We start from the raw sequence: 15329 nt of genomic DNA, 5'->3' as shown, positions 1-15329 counted from the left end.
ATAAAGTTGAAGTAAACACATTGGTAGAGGTGGAAGTTAGCCCTTCTGTTTTCCATGTAAGACAATAGTTAATAGAATTTCAGGATTTCAGGTATTTCTCCTTTTTTAAAAAATGAAATTTGTTATGTCCAAGCAGATCTGAATGCCCCAACTTTGTGTGTGTGTGTGTGTGTGTGTGTGTGTGTGTGCAAGTACATGTGTTTACGAATATAGAGTATTTTGCTCAAAGCTAATAATACATTAGAGGGAAGAAAGACATTTGAACATTTTCATGACATTTATTGGGGGTAGATCTGATAGGCAGTCATGACAGCTAATGGTAATTCCAACATATATAATTTAAAACTCATTTAATGTGCCTTCTTCATCTCCTTTTTAAGCAGCAATTTGAATGACTAGTTGACACAATTTTCAGACAAATGTTACTCTTAGGATCTTTGAAGCAGTACATGTTCTGTTTGTTTCAACAGTATGAAATTTAAAGCCTTATTGAGGTGGACATGTTTAAGAAGCTCCTCAAGAGCTAAAATTGCAGTAGGGCATGATGGTAGGAACTGCTTTCCATATGAGAAGAACAGAAACTTTTGTGTGACATCCATTGATGTTGCTTGATTTAAAGTATTGGCCATGGGCCGGGCGCGGTGGCTCACGCCTGTAATCCTAGCCCTCTGGGAGGACGAGGCGGATGGATTGCTCAAGCTCAGGAGTTCGAGACTAGCCTGAGAGAGACCCTGTCTCTACTAAAAATGGAAATAAATTATCTGGACAACTAAAAATATATATAGAAAAAAAAAATTAGCCGGGCGTGGTGGTGCATGCCTGTAGTCCCAGCTACTTGGGAGGCTGAGGCAGTAGGATCGCTTAAGCCCAGGAGTTTGAGGTTGCTGTGAGCTAGGCTGATGTCACGGCACTCACTCTAGCCCGGGCAACAAAGCGAGACTCTGTCTCAAAAAAAAAAAAAAAAAAAAAAAGCATTGGCCATAAGCAACTTTGGTGGAGCTAACATTTACTCATGTAGGCCAAAGAAATCAATAGGGCTTCTTCCTCCATGAGCAGCTCACCATCTTGTTTTACTGCGGAGACAGACAAAATTTGAGATGGCTATGTTCAAGTTTGAAGAGCACCCAAGGACCTCCATTTTAGTAATTGTGGCTTTTGGGCATTCTGGAGAAGTGTGTAGGAAACAATGACTGGACTTTGATTGCAGAATTTAAGATGTTTTTGTTGATAATTTCAGCACTGTGGAAGCTAATATATGGCTGTTTACAAACTTAATTCTGAGAGGGTTTTTAGCATAAGGCTCACATAAGAAAGCCTTTTTTTCATTGAAACTTTTCACAAGCACCTCTCCTTTTTAATCTTCTATCACAGTGTCAGGAGGGTCAATTTTAAGAAGGGTCATTCTGTCACTGTAAGACTGAAGATGGGTCTGGCCTACTGTTTTTAATCTATATGTGTCCTCTATTCTATGTGAGTTCATTGATAAATTAGATCCGAGAATCCATTTTGGCATAGTTAGTGTCAGATAAATGAGCGAAATGTCTCCTGAGTTGGAGGAGATGGATATAATTAACTGAACAGATCAAATTAAGCCTTGAATTCTACTTTGACTGGTTGGACCTAATCTTTGCTTTGACTTTTTTCCCATTAACCTATATCCTCTCCATACTCATAGGAGAAGAGGGTGTGGTCAATATTGTTAGATGTATGTTTATTTGTCTACCTTATTTCTATATATTAATACAAAATTAAATTAAAATCCTGTATTTTCATTATTCACCTTTTTGGTACAGACACTTTATTTTTCTTGGATCTATTTTAGAGCATTCTCCAAAATCTAATTCATAGATTTTTTTTTTATTCATGCAAAATTACAGGGTACATGTGAAATTTTGTTACATGTATATTCTGTATAGTGATTGAGTCAGGGTATTTAGGGTGTCCATCATGTGAGTATATTACATTTTTGTTTAGTGTAGTCACCCTACTCTACTATCAAACATTGAATTTATTCCTTTTGTTTAACTGTATGCTGGAGCCCTTTAACCTACCTCTCTTCATCCTCCCCTCTCCCCAACTCACCCTTCTCACTCTCTGTTATCTCTCTTTCCACTCTCTGCCTCCACATGTTCAAATTTTTTAGCTCCCACATAAAAGTGACAATGAGGATATTTGTCTTTCTGTGCCTATCTTCTTCAACTTAAGATAGTGACCTATAGTTCCATCCATGTTGTTGCAAATGACATGATTTTATTATTTTTTAATGGCCGAATAGTAGTCCATTGTGTATACATACATTTTTTTTATCCATTCATCCACTGATGGACATTTAGGTTGATTCTGTTATTATATCTTTGTTATTGTGAATAGTGCTACAATAAACATGTGGGTGCAGGTGCAATAGATTGCAAGTGCAATATATTGATATATTGATTTCTTTTCCTTTGAATACCCAGTAGTGGGATTGCTGGACCATACAATGGTTCTACTTTAAGTTTTTTGAGAAATCTCCATACTGTTTTCCATAGTGGCTGAACATTACATAATGTAACATTACCACTAACAGTTTACAAGAGTTCTCTTTTCTCCACATTCTTGCCAGCATTGGTTATTTTTTGTCTTTTTAGTAGTAGCCATTCTAACTGGTGTAAGATGATATCTCATTGTGGTTTTGATTTGCATTTCCATGATGATTAGTGATGTTGAACATTTTTCATATATTTGTTGGACATTTGTACTTCTTCTCTGGAGAAATGTCTATTCTATTCATGACCTTTGCCCACTTTTTCATGGGATTATTAAATATTTGGGTTTTTTTCCTATTGAGTTGTTTGAGTTCCTTTTATATTCTGGTTATTAGTCCCCTGTTGGATGAATAGTTTGCAACATGGCAAATGAGTGTGAAATGTAGTTGGAGAAGAAACTTTCCATGTTGATCGTATTCAAAAGGTACATCTTTAAGCATTAGGCAGAGTATAGACCTGGATTATTCTTGTGTTGTCTTGCATATCAAGACAACAAGAAAATCTGATACAGTACTGCAATTCAGACGAATTCCCAGGTCACTTACATTTCCCCTCAACTCCAAATGGTTCCAGTTACCAAAAGAATGAGCACATGAGCAACAACAGCAACAAAGAGCAACAACAAAAACCTAAACATTTCTGACTTAGAGTTATGTATTTAGGTCTTCCTCCACCTTATATAGTGAGCTCCATGACGGTGGAATCCTATTTATATCTAACTTCCCAGTTCACTGCTTGTACTCAGAAGCTTAGGAAATCAGATTTCCCCATGGTTCAGCTTTGTGTGCTCTGTTCTTCATCCAAACAAAGTGCATGTGTCGTTTCCTTAGATGCTCTGTCTTTCCCAATTTCCTTCCATTAGTTGACACCCTTCTGTTTACTCAAATTGCCTTCTCTTCTAACACTCATGTATTGAAATCCTACACATTTTACAAGGCACTGCTTTAATCTTCAACTCACTTTGATTTACCCTGAATAGTGGTTTCACCTTTCCCATCCCTAAATTACATGACAGTTTTCCTGGGTTTCTTATTCTAGTCTTTCATATTTTCTTTTTAAATTTTTATTTATTTTTTTAGTGCACTGGTTATATTTCCTTTTGAAGGACAGGTTCTGAGTGGTTCTTATCAAATCATTACCTTGTACATAGTGAGTGTTCATTCTCTGGTTAAAGAACAAACGAGTCAGAAAACTGGCAATGAGCTTTATTAGAATCTGCTCGAAGGTCATTCTGGGGGCCAAGAACCTAGAAAGGAAAAGATGTGGATCTTGTCACCTTAGTTGATTAGAATAGATTGAGAAATGAATGAACAGAAAATTGTACTTGATTTATGCAGAATATATCTTGTGGGTTGGGGAAGTGTCTATTATATCTTCATCCTGAGGACGAGTGAGTGCAAATGTTGGCCGTTTTGGACGAGGTGGCTGTGTAATTCTTTTACGTGCTTCTATGTCCTTGATGCTGAGGCAACAATATCTCTCATTTGCACACAGCACCTCACGTCTTTCAGTTATTTTACAGATTCTCCTGCAATTTCCTTGTATATGGTTATCCCAGCACTTCTTAAGTTCAGTTACTGTGCACAGAAAGAGCAATAGGGCAAGATCAGAATTTGCGAGTGAAGGCAGCCTCAGTTATGGGGAAGACAGAGGAGGCTTGTGGGGCTTAGAGGCATGGGGTGTCCACAAGGCATATTTTCCTAGTATCCCAAAGAAAATTCTCCAACAAGGTGAACCTTAGGGGTTGTATTTCAGTGAATCATTCATATTTAGGTCCTGTAAGGTTTTGGGCCTTCTTTGAACATCCAACAGACCTCACCAAGAACATAAGTTCTTGTTGGAGAAAATAAAGGAGCTTAATCTTTGATTCCAGGGTATGGAACTATGTTCCCATATGGGAACCTCAGCAAGTCTGCCTCCATCCTGAATTCTCCCAGGGCACAACCTCCTACTACTGCCACACCACTGATGCCCAGAGAACCGTATGTTGTCACTATGTATTTATAACTGAGTCAAACTATTCTCTTGAAACTATTCCCTACTGAGGTCAAGAATGACTTTCTTGCTATCCAGTCAGGTAATTTTTCCCTTACTAATCTTCCTCCCTTATTTATTCTCAGCGTTGTACAGTTCTGCTGATTGACATCTTCCTTTGGCTTGTATGTTATCACAAGAATCTGAATGTCCTTCTAACTCTTGGATTTGTTTTATCCCTCTGTGACTCCTCATTCTCCCTCCACCTCCAGAGGCAAGAATTCCTCCAATGTTCAGTCCCGCACTGTTGCTAACCTTGATATATATTTATTTCTTTAGTGATCCTTAATAATTTTGATGATCTAAGGTTAGGGATGTTCAAATTTTGGCTCCTCAGTTTGTAGTTACCCCTGGACTAGACCCCAGAGGATGAAGACTGAGAACTAAGATGATCCTTTCAACCCCAAATTCTACAACTCCTTTGAGTTTTAGGAATTTAGGAGGCGAAGGATAGGTCATTATTATTCCCATAATAAGGTACAAATACAAAAGATCTTGTTTGAAAGGGGAAAGGAACCCCTAATTTTTAAGTTCTTAGTATGTGCCTGGCGCCATGCTAGGTGATTCACATATGTCATATCATTTAATACAACCTCTGTGAGCCATGTGTCTTTATATCTGCAGCTGAGGAAACTGAGACTCATAGTCTTTACTACTTATTCAAAGCTGACAAACTAATAGATATTGAAGGCATGTTTCTTAAACCTAACCCCAAAGTTCCACTATTCACACACTGTAGCACAACAGGCTAAAATACATATTTGAGTGGAAGAAAATATGGCTGAGTGTCAGAGTAAAAAGTGTATCCAAAGAAATAAGGATACCCCTAGATACTGGACTCATTCCTTTCTATAACAAATCCTTCCCAGAAGACATTATGACTTCTTTTCAGCTCTGTGAGTACTTCTTTTTAAGGACAGTACCATGGTATAAGACCCCAGGAAAGGAAATTTCTGATGATGTTAGATAGACTTTAGCCATCCTTGGGGGCCCTATACCTCCTACTGTGGATTATGAAATTCCCTGAGGCTCTTGAAAATGCTTCATCGCATTGTTGACTTAACTGAATCCCTGGAAAGCTCTGACTTACCTGTTGGTTTCTGGAACAGCAGAATTGCAATGATCAGGAAGAGTCCCATGGTCAGGCTTCCCAGAGGAGGTGCAGCCAAAGCTCTTGGTCCAGTGAACTGTGCGCTATGTCACCTTCCTCAGAGACTTGGATTCTTATGCACTGAACCAGAACAGATGGTATGATATGAAGTATGCCCCCAAACTTCTGAACTGTGGGCTTTTCATCATGTGGGCAGACACAGGAAATTTGAGGTCACCCACTTTACCCCCACATGGAATTCAGAGACACAGCATGTTCCATCCCATCACACCGGATGCCATTCTGTAGGCTGTAGACTACTGGTGGGAAGAATCTGTGGATTTCCTACTTTGGCCGTCTGCCCAGCCAGACCAAGGTAGACATGTACCCACCTCTAAGAATGCATAAGGGAATATAAACCAAGACATAAAACCCAAAATCCAACAAGAAGAATCCCTAGTAGGTGTCTCTCATGTTTAGGAAGAAGGTATGATGTAGTTGGGTCTAATCTAAGGTCACCTGATTTCTGACAAAGGTGCCAGAACATATATTAGGGAAAGGACACTTTCTTTAATAAATGGTGCTGGGAAAACTGGATACCCGTGTGCAGAAGAATGAAACTAGACCCCCATGTATCCCCATATACAAAAATCCACTCAAAAATGGATTAAGACTTAAGTATTAAGACCTGAAACTATAAAACCACTAGAAGAAAACATAGGAAAACTGCTTGAGGACATGGGTCCAGGAAAGATTTTATGACTAAGACTTCAAAAGCACGGACAACAAAACCAAAAATAGACAAATGGGACTATATTAAACTAAAAAGCTTCTGTACAGCAGAGGAAACAATCAATAGAAGAAAGAGACAACCTGTAGAATGGGAAAAATATTTACAAATTATTAATTTGACAAGGGACTAATATCTAGAATACACAAAGCAAAAAACCCAAATAACCAGATTAAAAAGTGGGCCAAAGATCTGAATAAACATATCTCATACCTCAAAAGAAAACATAAAAATGACTAACAAATATATGAAAAAATACTCGACATCAGTAATCATCAGGGAAGCACAAATCAAAACCACAATGAAGTATCATCTCACCTTAGTTAGAATGGCTATTATCAAAAAGACAAAGAATAACAAATGCTGGTGGTCATATGAAGAAAAGTTAACTCTTATACACATTGGTGAGAGTATAAATTAGTATAGCTATTTTGGAAAACTGAAGTTTTTCTCAAAAAACTAAAAATAGAACTAGAATACAATTCAGCAATCCTACTACTGGGTATCCAAAGGAAAGAAAATAGGTATATCAAAATGATACCTATATTTCCATGTTTATTGCAGCACTATTCACAATAGCTAAGATATGGAATCAACCTACATGTCCATTAACAGAAGAAAAGATTTAAGAAAATGTGGTCTATATACACAATGGAATACTCTTCAGCCATAAAAAGAATGAAATTCTGTGATCTGTGGCAACACGGGTAGCCTGGAGGACATTATGTTAAACAACATGTCAGGTACAAAAAGATAATTACTAAATGTTCTAACTTATATGTGGAAGCTAAAAAAAAATTGATCTCATGGCAGTAGAGAGTAGAATTGTGGACAGTAGAGGCTGGGAAAGGTTTGGAGGAGGAGAGAACAGGGAGATATTGGTTAATGGATATGAAATTACAGCTAGACAGGAAGAATGAGTTCTGGCGTTGCAGCACTGTAGTGTGAATATAGCTAACTACAGTTCATTGCATATTTTTTAAAAGCTAGAAGAGAGGATTTTGAATGTTCCCAACACAAAGAAATTATAAATATTTGAGGTGATGGATATGCTAATTACACTGATTTGATCCTTACCCATGGTATACATGTATCAAAATATCACTCTGTTATCCTACATATATGTGTAATCATTATGTGTCAACTAAAAATAAAAGAAAAATTGTTAAAATGGATGATTTTATGTTATATATATTCTACCACAATTTTAAAAAAGATGCAGAAGAGTATTCTTTCTTTTTTCCAGATGGACTTTGAGAATATTATTTTGATCTTTTAATTATCCTTTAACATATTTAAGATTCCTTCATCTTTATTATATTAGTCATTTCATTATTATTTAAATGTGTATGTGTTCATGTGTGAGTCTTATAACTGAGAATCTTTTTTTTACTTTTTAATTATTTTTATTTTTTTTTATTTCAGCATATTACAGGGGTACCGATGTTTAGGTTACATTTTTTTTTCCTCTTAAGACAAAGTCTTGCTCTGTCACCCAGGCTAGAGTGTCATGGCGTCAGCCTAGCTCACAGCAACTTCAGAATCCTGAGCTCAAGCAACCCTCCTGCCTCAGCCTTGGGAGTAACTGGACTACAGGCATGTGCCACCATGCCCGGCTAATTTTTTCTATTTTTAGTAGAGATGGGGGTCTCGCTTTTGTTCAGGCTGGTCTCGAACCCCTGAGCTAGAGTGATCCTCGTTCCTCAGCCTCCCAGAGTGCTAGGATGACAGGTGTGAGCCACCATGCCCAGCTGTAACTGAGAATCTTGAGTAGCTCTAAGGTATCTTTCACTAAGTAAAATGTGTCCACAAGGGGGAGATGTTCCCATAGATTATTCTTAGATCACTGATTGCATTTTTGAAAAAATTTCAACCCTGCTAACATGGATATGCGGTAAAAAATAAGTCAGTTGGCTTAGATGGGCACTTTCCCATCATTCAGGTCATGCAATAGTTTTACACAGTAATATCTTCTACACTGACGGAAATTAACATGGAAGAAATCCTTTCTGCAGGCAAATATGAATTTAAGGGACTTTACCTCAGAGGTCCCAAGGATCACCTCTCTTCCCCTTTGCCACAGGCCTTTACATAGTTTAAGCACTAGTCAAAGAATTGGTTTTATTATTTATTTATAGTCTTCCTGTGGACATGAATTTCCCCTATAGGTGATCTGTTGGCAGAGCATCAAATAAGGACAATAAGTTCAGTCTGCACAATCAGGAGAAGTATATAAGGATTTCTTCTCGTTTAAGTTTTATTTCTGAAACTGGGTGTTAAATTAATAATGAGAAACATAATAATAGGAATGGGTCCTAGTACTGAGGACAAATCACTAATAAAACAAATAAATTAAAAAATGTATAATATTCATGTTAGCAGAAGAAAATGTGATCTATCCAACAGAAATGAAGAAAATGGGGAATAGATGGGTCACAACTAGAGGGCAGGAAAAAGTCCTAATATACCAGTAATTATAATACATTCGGCTTAAACTCATTGATCAAGTAACAGAGATTCATCATTGGATTAAAAAAAGATTCCAGCAATGTTAGACACATTAATAGTAAACTTTTCTTAACAGAAATATAGCAGAACAGATATATTGAACAATGTATCTGGTGAGAATGACTCAAAAAGTTTGATAAACTTAAAAAGGAAATTATTATTATACTGTGCAGCTGTCAAGATCCTTTTCCTCCTCGCAACTAGAATTTTTATAATTTATTTCTAAAATTTTTTATAATTTAAAATGGAATAACTTGTATCTCACATGACTTCTGAAGTCTACATTTCTTAGAGTTTCATAGGTGTCATAGGGTACGGTGCTCTATGTGCCTTATCTGTTTTAGTTTTTAGAGTGATTGTAGGAGGTGGGTATGTGATTATATTTGCCTTACCAATGAAGACATTGAGACAGAGACCACATAATGAGTTAAAGTAGTAAGGGACAAATCTAGATGTAACCCTATATACACTTGGCTCCAGGTTGCTCAACTTTTATCATGTTCTCATAATGATGAAACAATGCTTTTGTTTAAGAAATTGTGCATTATTGTGCATGGCACATTGTGGGTTCTCATACAATAAAGGTTCTCCTTCCCCTTGCCTCCCAGACTCCATTAGAGAACCTCAAAGCAGGGAAATGTTATTTGCCACCTAAGTTCCAACATGGTATGAAAGAGGGGTAAGATGGAAGGTAAGAGGACAGGAGGATAATGTTTCAGACTGCAGCCCTGAGATTATATTCCTCATCCATAATCAAAGTGATCATAGCTCTAAGATGTTTTCAAGGTAGTAATCAAGGTGATTACTGAGGAGAAAGCACACCGAGTTCTATCAGAAGCCTTTAAAACCCATCTGGCTGTTCAAAGAGGTCTCATGACCCTCAATTCTGTCACTCTTCTCTGCATAATAACGAGTCTTTCCCCAGGCAAAACATGGGCTATAAATCACTCATATCTATGCAAAGTAGTCATGGTCCAGTGGGCACAGCCCCAGGTAAATGTGCCTTGTTGTTCCTCATCCAGGAAGTAGCAACCTGCTTCAGTTAAGTCCCTATGATATGATTAACATTTTAATATGCTGTTCTTGCAACCACCTAAGTACCTTGTATGGGAGTAAATATTTTCTCTATTTTTCAATTTCAAAAATGTAGGCTCAAAGGTGGGAAAGGATTTGTCCATAATCCAAGAGTGGATGTATAGTGGGACCATGGAAGACCTCATATACGTAAGACTCTAAAGCTCATGTTTTTTTCCTACTATCCTCTTCTGCTGAAGTAAACTGCTTTCATCTGTCCACCTTCCAGTGTGAGTTCATGAGTTCTGCCAACAAAGAGAGCCATGGGTATAATAGGCAATGATGTCCTACCAGTTGGGACAACCCACCCCCTGTACTATGTAATGACATAGATCATAATGTGCCCTTTGAAGGAGACAGACCCTCTTTCCTGGGGAAGATATAGAATAAATAAAGGCAAGATTTCAGTAACACCCCAAAATCTTTCAGGCCCTTGAAAACCCCCTTTACTTATTCAACAAGAATTAATATAGAATCTAGTTAGGAAATGACAGGAGAAAGAGAAAGATAAAATGGTTTCTGTTTTTGAATAAAATTTCAAAGCCTAGTAGGGGAGAAGGCATATAAAGATATCTAGAATACAGCCTGTGAGACGATGACATAAAATTCTGGATAAGCCAGAACAGTGGGGCACAAGAGGTGGTAGTAGTTTTAATTTGGGTGAAGCGGTGTGGTTATCAGTGGCCTCCAGAAGAAAATAAAGAATTTTTTCCAGGCAGGGATAAGTGGAGACAGAAAAGTATGCACAAAAACTCAAAGCCAAAAGTAATATGATGAGTTGAAATCAATTACAAATAAGTGTGTGTGGCAGGAGTGCAAGATGTCCTGTGAGAGAGTGATAGGAGGAGGTTCTGAACATGAAGAACAATGAAGGCTGGACGGGAAAGTTGGCTTAGGATGCTAAGCTGTGGGCAAGGATGCCAGAGGGGAGTTTCATGATTTCAATTGTGTTTCATAAAAATGACTCTGGCTATCATCGTAGAGAATGGATGGGTATGTTTGTGAAAGGAATACTGAGCAATCAGTGGGGGAGGCTATTGCCAAAACCCCAATAGCAGTTGGAGATAAAAGTCATGCACAATTAGAGGTAGAATGCACATGGATCTCTTAATAACTGGATTGGGATCAAGGGAAGAAGGAAAAGGGATTCTGTGAGGGCACCCATGAACTTGTGTCAATAGTCAAGATAAACCTTCCACCAATGTTTTCTCCCACTTTTATGTCTCTCCATGAAACCTTTGGCATTTTATGAGATCAAAGGTGAAGTAGAGTCCACAAATCATAAGCTAATCTCATATTTTTAGAATGAGAAGGATGCTGGCATGACAAAGGTAGGGAGAGAGATATTGAGTCCAACACTATCATTTCACAGTAGGCAGACAGACTGGCAAACACGGCTACTCCAGGTGTCCAGAAAGTGAAGGCAACTGAGGTTATTATTCTCCAACCGTCAGGGAAGTGGGCCTGAGGCATGGATGGGCGACTATGATGCATACAGTCAAATTCCCTTATTGGTGCAAGCAGACCTTGTAAGGGAAAAATCCTATTGTTTAAGTGCCTCTCCCAGTATCCAGGTTATACTACAGAGCTCTTGATCTCCCTTCCTTCCTACTTAAGTTAGAAGCTATGATTGAGGATTCCTAGGGAGAGAAGGAAATTGGGCAACATCATAGCGTGGTGACAGAATGCTCCCAGTAGTCAATTTAGTCTGTTCCAGTCCTCTAATGCTTAGAAGTCACATTTCCTGTTCTCTGAAGTGAGGTCATAATACCTATATTCTGAGGTTGTTGTAGGAGAGCCTAATAAAATGCTTACCAAAGCAATCTGCGGGATGCTTTTGTATTACTACTTCTAAACTATCTAGAAAATGTAGCTTTCTAGCTGCAGAAAATCACATCCACAGAAGACCTTCAGTCATTCCATAGTATAGACCAGTGGTTCTTAAAGTGTGGTCCCAGGACTGCAACATGAGCATCACCTGGGAACTTGAAAGCAACTCAAATTCTCAGGCTCCGTCGCAGAATTAGGAACTAAAGACAAGGCCCAGAACTCTGTGTTTTAGCAGTATTGTGGGCCTGTCACTCTCTTCAAAGACAACACTGCTTCTACTCATCAGTCCTGAATGGGTGTTTGGGACTAACCTTCACTTGTGCCTGGCTTTTATCTTCTTTGCACCCCTACCCTGGAATTGCTAGTGCAATGAAGTTGTGATGACCTTACAAACATCGTTGAGTGGAGGTGCAGTGGTAAGCTATAGAGAGAAGACTGACACCAGAATAAGCCTCTTTGCTTTAATGTATCAGGGATCCTAGGTCAGGAGACAGGCTGGAATTTTCAGGCCACAGGAGCAGCAATGGTCGCCCGATATATTATTTCTGGAGTTTCTGTAGTCTTGACTTCAACACAATCCTTACTATATTTGTTTGCCAGAATACAGCATACTTTTTGTTTGGGGCACATGCCTGAAGGGGGCTCCATCTCCATCTCTCCAGTTCTGCAGGTACTCCTGCAATTTCCAGTTTTGTTTGCACACTTTCTCACGTAAAAATTACCTGCATAAAGGAATTATATAGATTTATCAAACCTGAAATATTTATCACAAAAAGATAAAAACAAAAATAGTTTTTTGTGCACCGATTATTCAAGTCCCTTACCAGTTACTTGGTCATGTTTTTCCTAATCATAAAAACCTGCTCTGAGGATTAAATGAGATTTTATAAATGTACACACACATAGAATATTTAATATATGCATGGGTTTCTCATTTCTGAAATCAGAATTCTGCATGCAAACACTCACCAGGGGCTACTTCCTATTATTTTAAATGGGAAAATATATAACATATTATTATACATGAACACAAAATCCCCAACCAATTTCCTCAAATGTGACCAAGGCACACATAAACCCCTAAATAGAAATAAAAACGATTATTTTTAAAATAGGAAAAAGTCTCAAATGCTGTTATCTTTCTCACTATTACTGAAACACACATGGCTTTGGTTGACAATTGGTGAGATTTTCAAAATGTCTTTACATTTGTCTGAGATCCTACAAGTTATATTCAGAACGTAACTCTAGACTTGTCTTATATATTGTCTTGTTAAAAATATTATGTCAAGTACACTTGAATGTTTACTGCAGCACAATTCACAATTGCAAAGATGTGGAATCAACCCAAGTGCTCATCAATTCATGAGTGGATTAATAAAATGTGCTATATGTATGCCATGGAGTACTACTCAGCCATAAAAAGATAAATTAATACCTTTTGCAACAATCTGAATGGAACTGGAGACCATTCTCCAAAGTGAAGTATCTCAAGCATGGAAAATCAAACACCACATGTACTCACTATTAAACTGGAACTAACCAGTGAGCACACATGTGCACAGAGGGAAGTAAAACTCAATGGAAATCAACCAGGAGGCAGGATAAGGGGAGGGTCAAAAACCTACCTAATTGGTATAATGAACACTATTTGGGTGATGGGAACACCTATAGCCAGGATGCAAGCATTACAAAAGCAACCCATGTAACCTAAAACATTTGTACCCCCTTAATATTTTGAAATTAAAAAAATAAAAAATCAATACTCTACTATCTAATTAAAATGATGGTTAATATTTTGTTATTTATCTCTCTAAAATTTTTATGTATATTTTAATAAACTAAATTCAGATTTATAAAAATTATGTCGAGTTATGGAAAGATAAATATAATATTTTCATCTATATCTATATCTGTACTTATACTGAGATATAAGTACATTCTACAAAGCTTTGGGAATAAGAACACAAAAGGCATTCTATTAGCAATATATTCATGAGGGAGACATTCTTCAGGGTGTGCTTGTACATGTGTACAAATTCTATACATATGTAAAATATCTCATCACATGGTTTAACATGTAGAGGTCCTAAAGAGATGTTAGAACTCTTTTTTGCTTTGCTCTATGTTGCTTAACTCATTCATATATTCAATCAATACATATATGAGTACTTACTATGTCAAGAATTCTGCAAGATGCTGGGAATAAAACAATGAATAGGAAGGCAAGGTCTGAGAACATTACATTGGAGTGGGGGAGAAAGAAAATAAAAAATAAGTGAATAAACAAAATAACCACAGATTGTGGTAAGTGCAAAAAATGAAAGAAATAATGGGATGTAGTTGACAGTAAATGAATACAGCAATCATTTTTGAGTGTTGACCATTACTACTGCTACTATCCCTTATTAGCTGTTTAATCCTCCTCTGAGGATTAAATGAGTTTCTATATACATAAATATATAGATTTATGTGTATATATGTCTGTGTATGTGCATGTGTGTGGCTACATATATGTATATATACACCTCTCACTCCTAAATCAGAATTCTGCATGGGGTCATTGAGGAAATTATCTCTGAGGAAGTGACATTCAAGCCTAGACATAAAGGATGAAATGAATCCAGCTATGTGAAGATCTAGAGGAAAAGTGTTCAAAGAACAAGGAACAGCATATGCAAAGGACAGAAGAAGGGAAAACACTTGATATTTCTGAGGAACATGGAACATAAAGATTACTTGACTTCTGTTGCTTTCATGACTTTTCTTACTCTTTCTCCTCTTCTTACTATATTGTATCTGCAAAGGCTGTCCACAATGGTCCTTAGCCTTAATCTTCCTCTCCAGCCACTCTATAATCTCCTTCTTTCTCACTGTCTCAAACATCTGCGGAGAAATAACATTCAAATATTTTTCTTTGGATTTCGATAGCTGATGTATGTGGATGGAAACCTCAGATCAACTTTCCTACCTTTCTGTCCTGATCTTCCTCGGGCCCCAGTGTTTTGTTGGTTCTTCCTCCAAATGTCTTTTCTAATGCCTCCAAATCTTGAGGTAGGCCTGGCTAATCTCACAGGATAATCCTACATTGCTTGTGCTTGTCCAGAAAGGGACCTGAGGAGCTTTTTCAGGGTCCTTTAGTTTAGAAAGGGGACACCGTACAAGTATGTGATGGATGTCTTCAATGTCCCAGAGACAGAGGAAGAAATGTAATCTAAATGCATAGAATTTCTAGGATGCAAGAGGCCTCAAACGTCTTTGGAGGCAACCCTTATAACATTATTAATTTTCTATTATTCATCATCAATTTGAACAGTTGTATAAATTCTAGAGAACATAAACTATTATCTCTAGAAGGAGGCTGCAGAGTTATTACAAAATTCATTAAGAAATTATACTCAAAAAGGTCAGTTTCTCACTTTGTGCCTTATATAAAGGATGGGATTGAGTTCAATGTGAAAAACAGCCATGAAAAATA

General features: G+C 37.5%; 2 protein-coding genes across 2 annotated transcripts in view; both read right to left on the bottom strand.

The window, feature by feature from the left end:
* Positions 1-3712: 3712 nt before the first annotated feature.
* On the bottom strand, positions 3713-5826 carry LOC123622862 (beta-defensin 127-like). Its single transcript, XM_045529516.1, has 2 exons — positions 5650-5826; positions 3713-4102 (listed from the first exon to the last, which is right to left on the bottom strand). The coding sequence occupies exons 1-2, from the start codon at positions 5696-5698 to the stop codon at positions 3855-3857; spliced, it is 297 nt and encodes a 98-aa protein (XP_045385472.1). The 5' UTR covers positions 5699-5826; the 3' UTR covers positions 3713-3854.
* A 6659-nt stretch (positions 5827-12485) lies between these two features.
* The window catches only part of DEFB125 (defensin beta 125), a 28627-nt gene continuing 25783 nt past the window's right edge, over positions 12486-15329 (bottom strand). The window contains exon 5 of the mRNA XM_045529510.1: positions 12486-12573. The gene's annotated coding sequence lies outside the window, so the exon portion shown is untranslated. The remainder of the gene's footprint in view (positions 12574-15329) is intronic.

The sequence above is a fragment of the Lemur catta genome, chromosome 17, assembly GCF_020740605.2.
Source record: "Lemur catta isolate mLemCat1 chromosome 17, mLemCat1.pri, whole genome shotgun sequence".
NCBI lineage: Eukaryota > Metazoa > Chordata > Mammalia > Primates > Lemuridae > Lemur > Lemur catta.
The sequence above is the reverse complement of the archived record's forward strand: the minus strand, read 5'-3'. Positions and strand labels throughout refer to the sequence as shown.